The sequence below is a fragment of the Lissotriton helveticus genome, chromosome 3_1 (assembly GCF_964261635.1).
Source record: "Lissotriton helveticus chromosome 3_1, aLisHel1.1, whole genome shotgun sequence".
Taxonomy (NCBI): domain Eukaryota; kingdom Metazoa; phylum Chordata; class Amphibia; order Caudata; family Salamandridae; genus Lissotriton; species Lissotriton helveticus.
The window spans coordinates 1,724,567,471-1,724,581,827 of NC_136061.1; the positions used below are offsets into that span (position 1 = coordinate 1,724,567,471).

General features: G+C 45.1%; 1 protein-coding gene across 1 annotated transcript in view; it reads left to right on the forward strand.

The window, feature by feature from the left end:
* The window catches only part of DNAJC8 (DnaJ heat shock protein family (Hsp40) member C8), a 222,262-nt gene extending 210,607 nt beyond the window's left edge, over window positions 1–11,655 (forward strand). Inside the window, exon 9 of the mRNA XM_078682509.1 lies at window positions 10,848–11,655. Coding sequence (XP_078538635.1) covers window positions 10,848–10,967 — 120 coding nt within the window. The 3' untranslated portion in view covers window positions 10,968–11,655. The remainder of the gene's footprint in view (window positions 1–10,847) is intronic.
* Window positions 11,656–14,357: the final 2,702 nt, after the last annotated feature.

Genomic DNA, 14,357 nt, shown 5'->3' on the forward strand with positions numbered 1-14,357 from the left:
TTAAAAACAACCACAGAGAACAGTAAACATTCACACACCCGCTATATCTTACATTTCAGACCACATCAGATGTTTATTATGTACTTATCTACAGGGTAGTTCATATCGCTGTCTGATTCTGCACCACCAAACAGATGTGTACTCCTACGTCTAATGTTATGTTCAAGGCTTGTGGGCTGTAGATACACATGCTTTACACAAGTCCACCATCTTGTGTCAGGCTCGGATGATTACAAGTTGTTTTTGTTCCAAGAAGTTTTCTTCAAGTCACGAGTCTGTGTGACGACTCCACTTGGTAATACTGCACATGGTCATCAACACCATCTTCAGATTTTTTTCCACCGACTGGTTCAGATGTAATCTCTCACACTCCGGTTTGAGACTACTTTGGGCTCCCTTCTGTTATCTAGTAGAACTCCCGGGGCGTGGCTTAGGAGCCTATGGGAAAGGCTGCGTGAGCACTGAGCTCCGCACCCGATCCCCGAATTACTCCTGTTCCCAGAATCTTTCTGACCACCCAGGTGGCTCCCAGTGTGCTGGGAGCGACCTGGAGTTGACCAGCGCTGCGACTTGCCTTTGGCTGGGCATAGAACGGATGCTACGGCTGCTCGATTGAGGGGGTGCCGGGCGCTAGACGACACTAGATGGCGCCTATCCCCCATCGCCTAACCCCGGGCACTGGAGTCGGCGTTGATTGCCGCGATCGCTGGCGGGGAGCCGCTGCGGGGGAGTCGCTGAAAGCTGGAGCGTGGAGCCCCGAGAACGCCTTGTGTGGCTGCGGCGGTGCTGATCGGAGGAGGGACGCCCCGGACAGCGGTGAGCGGGCGTCGAGGACACCGCGGGCGCTGGAGGACCGGGACCAGTGGCTCGATCCTCCGAGATTGCGGAGGGTGCTGAAGGGCTCCGGAGCAGAGCGGAAGGTGCGGCCGGCCTGAGTGGACAACTTCGCCCCTGGCCTGAATAAGGGCGAAGACGTGAGCGCTAGACCCTGCAGGTGGGGCTGTGGCAGAGGGCCTTACTGGGGACAGGAGACCAGCGGATGCCGGGGTTTGCTCCCATTGACCCCCATGCTCCTGCGAGGTCCGCAGACCGGAGGCATGATCGATCTGGGGGGCCCTGGTGGTCAGCGAGGGTGCCAGTGAAAATGACTGAGTGTGCCCCGGGGCTGAATTGATTGCATGGCAGCACTTAGGTTGGCGCCTCCCCTGTAGAGGACCGCTGGACGACGGTGCAGGTGGCGCCCTGGTGGCACATCGCTGAGCGCATTGCACCCTGGAGCGAGGCCGCATGGTTGCGGCGGCGGGGCAGCTGAATGGTCTTGTGGGCTGCAGGCTGAGCGCAGCCACACAGTAACGGGTGGCGGACCTGTGCTTGCCCTCCCGTGCAGGCCTGCGTTGAGTCCGGGTCGCCCCTGCCTGCAGATATACGGGAAGAGCTTTGTGAGGGCGGCAGCAGACTAAGGGGTCTGAGGCCCTGCATGGGGGGAACCTGTACGAATGCACACAACCCCGCCGGGACGTCACGATAAGGACGGGGCCTTTCCCTGGCAGTGCCCCTGATCAACGCTGCACACCGCTCTGAGCCGGAGGGAGCGTGGACTGTGGGCCTTGACTGCTGTTGCCCACTCGGGGCGAGTATGGGGACTGCGATGAAGCTGGATGGGATTCACTATGTTGGTGCCTGTTCTTGGTGGGGAGGGAGATGTATTGGATGGGGTAGGATTGTTTGGGGGAAATTGCTTGCTGATGCGCTTAACCAAGAATGTGGAGCTATTGAGTATTGTGCATTTGCATGGTGGGCCCACCACCTGGCACACAGGGGGGGACTATTGTGTGTGGTTTTTGCATCACTGTTATGGGTCCGTTACCTGATGTGAGATGCGTGACCTGGAATGTTCGGGGATTGCATTCCATGTAGAGCAGATATAGGGTTCGCTCCTATTTGGTGCGTAGGGGCGCGCAGGTGGCTTTCCTACAGGAGACGCATTTGACTAAGACAGAGGGGCTTGCACTGCAGCGCAGATGCGAGGACAGCTTTCTTACACCACTTATTCAGCCTTTGCACGGGGGGTTCTGATTTGGATCAGGGCTGGAGTCCCCTTTCAGATGATTGATCAATTGATAGACCCCGCTGGCGGCTATGTCGCGGTTAGAGGCCCCCTCTATGGGCGGGAGGTGACCCTCTGCTGTGTCTATGCTCCTAACGTAGAACAGGCGTCCTTCCTGGAGACTTTATCCTCTGCCCTCGCGGATTATTTCACGACGCCAGTATTGATGGGGGAGACTTTAACTCCGTTGTCGATGTAACCATGGACAGATCCCATCCTCCACTACCCACGGTTCCGATTAATAGACTGGCCAAGGTTCGGGCCCAATGGCAAGATAGCTGGGGACTCATAGATGTTTGGCGAGCGCAGCACCCGGTCGAAAGAGATTACTAGTATTTCTCGGCCTTGCATGCCTTGCACGTGCGGTTGGACGCCATTTTGTGTAGTATCGTTCTGGTATCGCTTGCAGCGAGTACTTAACGCGTACCATATCGGATCATAATCCGTTGTTGGTAAGTTTCTGTTGGGTGGCGGAGCGTCCTAGGGTTCCGACTTGAAGATTGTGTCCGGAGATGTTAGAGGATCAGGTCTTTCGCGCGGGGATGGGGTAGAGCACTACTTTGCGGAGAATGTGGGCTCTGCCACGACGACTGCCCTGGAATGGGATGCCTTCAAAGTGGTGGTCTGCGGGATCTGTATTGCCAAGTGGGTGGGAGTCAGGAAGCTGCTACTGCAGGAAGTTGAGGCGGGCGAACTGGCCCTATGAGAAGCTGAGAGAGGGGGTTGGGAGTAGTTAGACACGGAGGGCGAATCTGCATGAGGTGCTGATTGATGACCTAGAGCCCTTGATTTCCTGCGTGATAGTATGCTGATTGAGGGAGCTTGATATTGCAGCGGCAGGTTTAGAACAGGGACCTTGCGCCTCGTTGAATTGCTGGGTTACTTTCGAGCTTTCTATTCTTATGGAATGTCGGACTCTTTGTACTTATGATGGTCCTCCCTCATGTTTGTTTGTATTTTGAAACCATAAAAGATACAAAAAAAATCAAAAACAAATCTAGTAGAACTCTACTCGACAGTATTGTTTCAATCGCATAGTTTCATTGTGTTGAGGGACCACCCTTCTACGTAACGGGTCTACAGCTCGCTTTCACAGGCCGAACCCGGCCAGGCCTCATTTTCTCCATTTCCAATGTCCTTTGGCGAATGACCTGCTAATGGAACGAACTCCGTTCCGCTTCTGTCCGAAGGGTCACTCTTAGTATCCCCATATTGACCAACACTCCATTTGCAGCCTATGTCTCTCGCCAGTTTCTAAAAGATGAAAGCTGTGAAGCCGGCAAGTCTTTCAGATCAAAAAAGTCTCTTCGAGATTGATGTGCTCAAAGCCAAATAATGCAGCGTAGGCAAGCGGACGGTGTACCGGGCATCTTCCGTCGACAACAGGAGGAAGTTGAGGAAGCTTTGGCACCGCAGGAGGAATCACTATCTTTCCATGATTCTGATACAGAGTCCTAATCCAATGAGGACTATGCCATCCTTCAGCTGGCACAGGAGCATCGGACAGCGAGTACTTTACCCCTGATCCAAAGCTCAAATTATCGGCTCCGACCGAAAAAACTGTTCACAGTTCGCCACAGCAAAAAGGCCATGGCGTGCCCGGAAAAAATAACTCTGAAGCCCCGCCCTCCAGCTTTGCTCCGAAAGTTCAGCCTCCAGCAGGGGGGGACATCTGGATCTACAGCCCCTCAATCATCGGTCTCTGCACCAATACAAAACAAAAACATACCATTTCGGATCTGACCACAGCTCCAACTAAACCAAAGCTTACACCCCCGAAATGCTTTGTTTACTAACCTAAATCTCCACTGGAGCTGATCCTTGATCTAATGCAAGAACAGCTTGACCTGAAGCAAAAAGCGCTCCAGATCATCCTGGACCTAAGAAAATAGTGCTTCAACCAGCAAAACTTCACTGTTCTAAAAAAAAATAATATATATATGTACATGAAAAAAATATCAAAAACAGTCATCGTTCCAAGAGGTTTTGGACGTTACTCTACAACCTCCTAAGAAGGATGCTGCCCGTAGCCCATTACACATCCCTATTCTAACTTCACCTAACCCACACACACCACCCCTACCATCTACTCCACCATCTCACTCCGCACAATTATCTGAGGCAGTCACCCATAATAGAGGATGATGAGGATATACCACAAAACACACACCCCAGAGATGCTTGGGATGACTATGTTGAACCACAAGGTGATACAGACCGTGATCTCTATCCCACACGACCATCACCACCTGAGGATGCTTCTACTTATCACGATTTAATATCAAGCGCAGCAGCTTTCCATCAGGTCGCTTTATATAGGGACACAATAGAGGAGGATTTTCTTTTCAAAACTTTATCTAATTCTCAGAGGGGGGTACAATGCTAATCACTTAAGGGCATGATGTCGAGCATCAACCTTTTTAAAGATCCTATCAAAGCTAGTCATAACACCACACATTGACAAATATAAGGCTGCACCATCAGATCCTACGTATCTTAGAGGTCTGTTAACTCCAGACTCTCTGGTAGTCTCTAATACACGAAAGAGGGCTAACTCCCAAACATCAGGAGATGCACCACCTCCAGAGAGAGTATAAACTAATAAATGCTTCTGGGAAACGAGTAGCTGTACAAGCATCTAACCATTGGTTAAGCATAGCCAACAGCCAGGCTCTATTAGCTAGATATGAAAGAGCCCACTAGGACGAAATGGAGGGGCTCCTTCAACACCTACCAGAGGAACACAGGAAAAGGGGGCAGGAAATTGTTAATGAGGGAACACGCATTACCAGGAATTCCATTAAATGTGCATTAGATGCAGCCGACACCAGTGCTAGAGGTATAAATATTAGTAACCTTTTACGTAGGCATACATGGATTTTGGCCTGAGAAAAAGCTATTTTAAACCTAACTTTTGATAAAGAACATATTTTCGGGCCTCAAGTGGACACGGCCCATGAGACAATGAAAAGACTTGGAGGTCGCAAAATCAATGGAGGCTTTACAAACAAGCACATACGTAGTTCCTTTTGTAGGCCCAGTTATAAGCAAGATTTGCCTCGTCAGACAATACATGATCAGCATACAAAAACAAGGGACAAAGCTCCACTCCAAAAACATTTTACAGTGGTTCCTACTGAGAAACAGTTTTAAAGGAAAAAGTCGAGGGAGCAATATACCAGGCAATGACTTCTTTACCATTCCTCCAAACCACTCGACACCTTCAGGGTTCATCTAGAAAACGTTCTCCCTATTCAGAAATCCATCGCAACAGATCAATGGATGTTGAAATGAAATGAAAAGACCATTTATAAAGCGTGGTAGCTACCCTCAGGCGTCCTAGCGCTGCAGACATCATGCTTATAACTAAAACAGTTCAAGCTATTCTGGTTTGTTAAAAAGCAGGGTTGTTAGGAGTTTACGGAAGGTGAGTAATTTAGGCTCTGATCTGAGGGGGGAGGGAGTTCCAGAGCCTGGCCGAATTGTGGGAGAACGAGCGGCCTCCGCACCTGGCTCTCTTGAACCTAGGTATCACGGCTAGGAAAGAGGATCTGAGCTGTCTGTTTGGATGATAGGCGGTTATCAGAGATTGGTTAATGATAGCACCTGTTCCTCAGAAGGCTCGGTGAGCGATGCACATTGCTTTAAATTCGACCCTTTCCCTCACTGGGAGCCAGTGGAGGCCCTTCAGTCTGGGTTTGACTGGGAGTCGGCGGGGATATGGAGAAGAGTTCTGGCTGCACAGTTTTGAATGATCTGTAGCTTGTTTAGGGTTGTCTGGGTTGCACCTAGGTATAGGGCCTTCCCGAAGTCCAGATGAGATAGAATCAGACTCTGGATCATTATCTGTCGTGCATGAAAAGGTAGCAGAGGAAGGATTTTACGCAGGAGTCTTAGTAGGCCAAAGCAGGTGGCTGAGAGTTTAGCTGCGTGGCAGTTGAAATTAAGGGATTTATCTAGCCAGATGCCCAGGCTTTTGATCGTATCTTTAGGCAAGGGGCAGGTCCCAGGCAAGGGGGCCAAAATGGGTTGATGGTGGTGTTAATGGGGCTGCCAAGGAGCATAAGCTCTGTTTTCTCTCCATTCATTTTGATATAATCTAACATTGTTACTGTCTGGAGCCCATTACTACTCTTCCAAATATCCCACCTCGCAAACACGAACTATCCATTCAACATCAAACTATCCTACAACAAGAAATAACAGTTGTAATTCAAAAAGGCGCAAAAGAACCAGTTCAAAACAGTTTCAGGGAAAAGTAGTATCCTCACTATACTTCCTTATTCCCAAAAAAGATGGGTCGCTGCGACCCATTCTCGATTTCAGACCACTAAATCATTGCATCAGAACATTTCCATATGGTCACACTTCAGGAGATCATTCCTTTGCTGCAGAAAGGAGATGTCATGGCTGCCTTGGACTTAAGGGATGTCTACTCCCATATACCTATTCATCCTTCACACAGAAAATATCTGAGGTTTCAGTTCCAAGGAAACCATTATCAATTCAAGGTTCTTCCCGTTGGGATTACCACTATACCGAGGATATTAACAAAATGTCTAGCAGTAGTGGCAGCACATCCATGCAGCCAAAACATACATGTCTTTCCATATTAAGACGACTGGTTAATAAAAGCAAACGGCCTCCATCTTTGCAAAGAATATACTCAACAAACCCTAACCTTACTACATCAACTAGGGTTCACCATCAACCTACACAAGTCACATCTACAACCAGCTACCATACAGTCATACCTAGGAGGCATGTCAACACACATTCAGCATTGGCATACCCAAATGCAGACAGAATACACAGCATAGTGACATTATTTCAACAGTTTCAAACAGAGAGTCAAATCCCAGCCAAGATGTTTCTGCTTCTAGGCATGATGGCATCTTGAATTTCAATAGTTCCACATGCCAGACTACACTGGACCTTTCCAAGAATGTCTCTCATATCAATGGACAGTCACTGGGTCAACTTCACAATCTTGTGTTGGTAGACAGCCTCACACATCACTCTCTGCAAATGTGGAATCTGCAAAATGTATCTAAAGGGCATCAGTTTCAAGACACAGTTCCGCACATAATTCTCACAGCAGGTGCTTTCCTAATTGGTAAGGGTGCACATCTCCGAAACCTCACAGTTCAGGGGGTGTGGGACCACAAACACAGGGATCTCCATATCAATCACCTAGAGCTGCAAGCTCTTCACCCAGCAGTGAAAGCCTTCCTACTTCGTCTACAACACAAAGTTGTCCTAATTCGAACAGACAATATGACAACTATGTATTATATATATATTATATACAAAAACAGGGGGGGACGCACTCGCTCCAATTTTCTCAGCACCGAAAATTTGGAGATTAGCAATACATCTCAGAATTTACCTTCTAGCAGAACATATCCGGCGGACAAGCAGTCAAATTGCGGATTTTCTAAGCAGGACGCAGCAACAAGCCACAAATGGGAATTCTACCCCATTTTTGAAAGTATGGTAGAAGGACCTTCTACCATACTTTCAAAAATGGGGTTCCCACAAATAGATCTGTTTGCAACAAAATGCCCAGAATTCGTAAGCAGATATCCACATCAACAATCCAAGTGCAATGCTCTTTGGATGTACTAGTCAGGAATATTTGCTTACGTTTTTCTTCTTCTTCCAATAGTGGCCAGGATACTCAGGCAAACATCTCTTACAATGATGATTATAGGTCCATCATGGGCTTGCACCCATTGTTTTCAACCCTGTTGGAACTATCCCTAGTTCCACACTAGAAGCTTTCCCTCAACCCGGACCTTCTCACATAAAACCAAGTAACACAAAGACATCCGATCCCATGAACGGAGAATGAAGATACATTTTTTTATTTTTGTTCATGTTCAAGTCAGATTTCAAAACGCCTAACCTCGGATGAGTAGCTAGATCTATTGCCCCATCTCTATTTCCAACTGTTGATAGCTTTCTGAAAAAAATAAAAACAATCAAGGTTGAAATGCATGCAGCTGCAGAGAGATTAGTGCACAAGCACAGCGCAAGAATTGTATAGACTAAACATTAAAATAAGCTCTTGTGCTGTGCTTGTTAATGTAATGTCCCCTAGGCTGCACGCATTTCAAGCATGCTCGATAAAGGCAATCTGTGAGGCGTAACACACATAATTGAAATGCATGCAGCCACGGGGAGATTGCGTAAACAACACAGCTCATGCACCGTGCAGGCTAAACATAACTAGGATGGTTTACAAAAGTTGTTGTCTTGATAGACCTAGAAGTGGCCGATATAGAGTGATATTATTTAAATAATGGGAAACAAAAAATAGAACAAGTGCTGTGCATGCAAAACCTTAAAAGTTTCTCAAAAACGGATGGAAACAGTACTTTGGCGTCGGGAAACTGATGAAAGAAGCACACCAGGAACAACAGGAAACAATATGCTACAGCCAATAGAAATGGAGGAAAATAAAGTGGCAAGCACAGGAACCAATGAAAAGCGAGGTGCAGGATGTAAGCCGCTTTTAGGATATATTTAATTCAATAGATTTCACAAGCACAGCGCAAGTGCTGTGCAAGAAAACCTAAAAAGGGGTTCATTTTCAGTGGAAAAATTTAATGTTTTCATGTTGTGTTTTAGGGCCTTTCCAGTATGGGCACTAGCCCTACCTACACAAGGGTGGTACCATTTTTATAGGTAGGAGACGTGTGAATACGGAATAGTGGAACATTTGTTATTACCAATTGTATTTATCTGTATTTGTGCCTTCCAAATGTAAGGCAGCGTGTAAGAAATAAGACCTTTTGATAAATGCCCTCTGAATCACATGGTAGTATGGGTACCCACAAATTCAGACGTGTCGGATAGCTACTGCTCAAACTCTGGTGTCTGTTTCAGAAATTCATAGGTTTCTTTGAATCCCATTTTTCACTCTATATATTTTACTATATGAATTACAGTATACCTGGTACACAATGAAAAACCGTTGTAAGGTGCAGTTCAGTTGTTGGCTCTGGTTAAGTCGGGTTCTTCGAGAACATGCAAAACATATATATCCCCGCAACTAGAAGGTTCTAGCGGACGTAATGGTATCCTGCTTTGTAAATCTGCCATTGTCGTCACAAAAGGCTATTTTCTCCTACTCATTTTCAATATTTGTTTATTTCACAGTTAGTTTATTTGGTCACACCTTGAGGCTTCTACACCAATGATCCCTTGCTGAATTTAGAACTTTGTCTAATTTTCAAGTACGGCTACTCCTTTCCCAGATCACCCATGGGTTTCACCCTGTTTTTTTATCACAAACTGGAAGTAGTCTGAAAGCAGTCAACCCCCCGCCCCCCTTTGAAAATCTATGTGAGGAGTTAAGCAGGGATGCTGTCTTGTCCCATCTTATTCCTGCTATTTATAAATGGCAGTGCTTAACGTTTGGTTAAACTAGGGAAATACATTCCTAATACGGGAAGCACCAAATTCCTATTTTATGATATGTGGACAATGCCGTACTCATTGCGCGCACTGCAAACGGTCTGCAAATATTATTGGATGGTTTTTAAGCTATATGTATCCATTAGATCTTAAAATCAACTATGGAAAATCATTTTTTATGGCATGGGCCACGAAATTCCGAAAACTAAAACTCATATGATGGGAAGCACAGTACTAGAGAATGTACAAAATGGTAATTATTTAGGAATTTTATTCAGCTCTTCCTTGGCGTGAAAATAGCTTTTAACTGTCAGGACAAATTATTTTAAAAGTAACATTATGGCAAATTTTAGATTCACTCAGAAATTAGGACAAAAACCTGTTAGTGATACTCCATCTTTATAAAACGAAAATTGTTTCAGCAGGATCATCGTTGCCGGCCAATGGGGACATACAAATGCTTGTGTGGCATTCCTTGAGTTCTTTAGAAAGAGTGAGGGCTCTAGTATTGGCAAGGGAGGATAAGTGTTTATATCGATAATCTTTGTTTCCTCATTGATTCTACTGAAGTGGAAAACATCAAGAGTGCCAACATACAAAGATTGGCTCAATAAAATGCTTAGGAGGAAAATGTTTGAGGAGGTATATGCAAGACGGTTGGGGGGCTTAGAGAGATTTAAGGCTTCATGGCAGTTTTTGGATTCAGTGGAAAAGGTGGGCCCTGACTCGGTGCAATGCAACTGGTGATTGCTTGAGGACAGTGTTGCAGATTCTGGCGATCTGCAGGTTTTAAACAAGGATAGGGAGGCATGATGTTTACATTTGAATATTCTATTATATGGTACTGTCATTCCTTTATCTGTTTATTGAGAGTCACAGGGATGAGGGCTGTTTTGCTCTTAATATTGTTATTTATAATGGAGCTGGCTTGAGAAGCTTAATTTTTTTTTGTTCATTGCTGCTATTGCATTTGTACTCTATATTATTGCAACCGTTGAAGAAATTGTATGAGTGGAGAATTAACGTGGCATGATGGCACTTTATTTATTGCTATTAGGTATTTTATCATTGTCGTTTTTAATGGCTCGACTGTCCTAATTTTTGTGATGCGCTTTTTTATACTTGTATTGTGTCTGTATATTTGCTTCCTTTCTATATTAATAGGTATCCATTGTCACTCGTACTGTATTATTTGTATATATACTTAATCTGGGATTCTGCTCAACAAAAATAAAATAAAAATATTAAGTAATTGCTTTAGAACAGATCTTGATTTTGTGAAGGGTTTAATTCTGTATTGAATTCATGATTTTTATAGGAAAGTCGAGATGGGCGTGTGGACAGCTGGCGAAGCTTTCAACATACAAAAGGGAAAAAAGAGAAGAAAAACAGGACCTTTTTGAAACCACCCAAAGTAAAAATGGAGCAGCGCGAATGAGTGTGATTCTCTGCAGTCTTGAATTGTTATTATATATTGCTTTTACAGACTTGATCTCAGAACATAGTGATGTCTGCCCTTTAGTGAGATGTTCTTCCATCCCATTAAGTATTGGATATCTTTTTTTGTACCTTTGGAATCTGGCCAGAGGTGTGACGACCAAGAGAATGAAAATGGTGGTTATTCAAATAGGAGAAACACGCTATTTTTGTTTTGGACATCTCTGTAATTTAATGTTTTGTACTTCACTGAAATCATTTCCCCCAACATATTGTATAGTTTGTGAAACCGCCTTATTAAAGTGTTTTTAAAAAAAAAAGTACATTCTTGTAGCCTTTCACTAATATTTATTTATTTCAGCTGTGGGAAATACCTTTGCCATTTTGATGTAAAGTTGTCTTGACTCTTCCTACTTTGCCATTTAAACTACATTTGCTAGTTGCTCAGTTTTTTTTCTTACTCTTTACTGCTTGTTTTGGGTACACTTTTAAAATAAAGGGCTTCCCTTCATCTACAAACATAATAAAGGGAGATCTAGTTAGAGCCTAAATACGGACGTGCATACCCTTCTCATCCACCTGCCACTAAATGGTCATTCTAAGTATTGCCTATCCCCATTACATTTCAGATGCAAAGCATTATGAACATTTTCTTACAATAATCAATAAAACATTTCAGAATAAAAAAAGTTTCAGAAGTTAATTTCTGTTGTAAAATGGTGACAGTAAGGTGCAATATAAAATGTGGCAAGTGATCGTATGTCGGTACATAGCATGTGTGTACCAATATGTGCGTTTGTGTAGGGTTTACTAAAATTTGCAAGTCATTAAAAAGTGGATACTTACAGTTGCAGGTGAATTAAATGGGCCTAGCCATATTGCAATAGGTGTATCATAACTAGCAATGCCCAGTTTTGGGTTTCTTCATACAACGTTAACAGCATGAAGGTTTCGACTTGGTGCTTTTAGTGCCTAGCCTCCATCAAGAGAAGGACATATTGCGTAGTTCTTTCATAATTGAATACATTCTCAGTGACTAGCACTTTCCACTGTCTGTATAACCTTTTATTAAATTAAACAGTGGAAACCCCATTTAGCGTTACTTTTACATAGTTTTCTTGTTCAAGAATAACCTCCTAACCATCACCCTACATGTAATGGACGGTGCACATTTTCCAGTGAGGTGCCGGGTTTTTAAGAACCCGGTGGTGTCAGGGGATAACACCCGAAGACCTCTGAGTTCCCCCTTGTTTCGGACCACAGAAACACAGAGTCTTCTAGTCGCAGTCAGAGATCAAGTTTTATTGATAGCTACCAAGTAACAGGTGTCCTAGAAGCACGACAAGCACGGGTCATGTTTTCTCAGGAGACTGTTCGTTTTTACAGAACCAGCCTTCTCCTTATATACAAAAATAATAGCTGCAAGCAAGAATTCTTGAGTTTATGATATGGCTATATACATATTTCTACAATAATACAAAAGAGCGAAGTCATGTAGGCAAGCCCGTATTTTAGATGTCCAATTCGTGATAGATTACCTAGCCAGGCCCGGAACTCCCATCAGATATCGGTGAAGCCCCAATAAAAGAAGGCACCTCCTAGTCATAAAACTGGCCATAAACAGGGAGCGTGGACAGGTGTGTATGTGTGTAGAAGACATGATCTATATGCGGTGAATGGTTTGTGGTATGTTGTGCATTGATGCTATCGTGTTTGACCACTGGGCGAGGAGCTGCCTAAACAGGTTTGGCTGGAGGCAAGGGAGTCAGTTGGGACAGGTCAGGGGGAAGTCAGGGAAGGTGGACGTGTCCTTTTAGATCAAGCTCGACCTTTAATTGACTTATCATGAGGGCAAGACACAAGATGGATACCGTTTACAAAATGGAGTCTGGGGGGTCGGGACGGAAACTACGATTCAGGGGTGTTAGCATGCCTCGATCATGACGCAAATGCATAGGAATGATGTCCTAATCATTATCGGTTCGTCGACACCAAATTCGTCATGGTACGTTGATGTTTCGGGACACGGGTATTGGACCTCGATACCGGGACAACGGTAGGGTCCAGAATTTCATAACCACAGACCCTCCTTTTGCCCTCATATAAGGCAATAATTCATGTTAATCCGAGTCTAAATCTGTATGAAGGAATTCGTGGAGATGCTGTTGTAGCATCATTCTGTTGCTCAGTTCGTCCCTTGACACAGGCTTCCGTACACATGAGGTAGCACAGAGGCCACATAGTGCAGGAGCGCACTGTACACACAGGCAAAACATAAACAGAAGTGCTAAGATCATCCCAATGAAGATCAGCGTTTTCCATCCCCATGTAGCGATCAGTCCCCAGAACCACCCTAGTAAGGACCAGTCCCCTTTTTCTACGTGAAGGGAACCAGATATCTCGTGTAACTTAGAGATGGCCTGGTACACCGTCGGTGCGTTATCAGGGATGAAAATGCAACAACTGGATTGGATCACTCTACACACACCACCACGATCGGCGAGTATGATATCTAGGGCAACTCGGTTCTGAAGAGTCATAAGTCGATCCGACTGAAGTTCGGTCGTCAAATTGCCAAGAGCTCCGGCCGTTGTAATCACGGCGGATTCAACTATCCTCGATAACTGGCGAATATTCCTGCTGTTCACCATAGGCCCCCAAAATGGCAGAAAACCCTTTGCGAAGTCAGCGAATTCCTGACCCGCGGTGTCGTCTTTACTCACGACACCTCTAGCTGTCCTTGTCCGATGGTAATCTGCTCTGGCCGTGTAGGTGGGAGGCAGCAGAAATGCGATAAAGCATGTACCTGAGAAGTCCGGGGGCAACCAGGTGTAAGCTTTGTCATGGCAGACGAAATACGTGCCTTTGGCTGCTAATAGTATAGGGGAAGTTCGGGAAGCGAACACATATGTTTCCGTGCATATACTCTTTCCTAATTGTGCTTTGGGATCCCTGCCGATACCTTGTAAACATAAGTGACCTCGGTTGGGTACTATCCAAACTGGGCGGGATTTCTTTGCTGTCTGGCTCTTACTCAGGTAAACCCCATATTTAGTTACGTTCCAACGAGTGTACGGAGTGAGTACATCTTTGGGAATCGTTAGATATGTATCGAACTCTCTACTCATATTTCTTATCCCTGCTACTAGTGCCTTGTTACTGGAATCACTCTCAGTAGAACGGGTCGGGTATGGTTCTAGGGCGAATAGGAACATGGTCTGGAAAGCCCACAGAGAACCATAATAACTGAATGGCAGGATGAAGTATGGGATACCCTTATCAGTCGTGTGCGACATGAGTCCGCATACCCAACAGTTCGATGTGTTCATTATGGACTGGTGTTGGTGTAGAAGTTGAATGAATGAGTTATTTACAAATTCGAGTCTTCTGG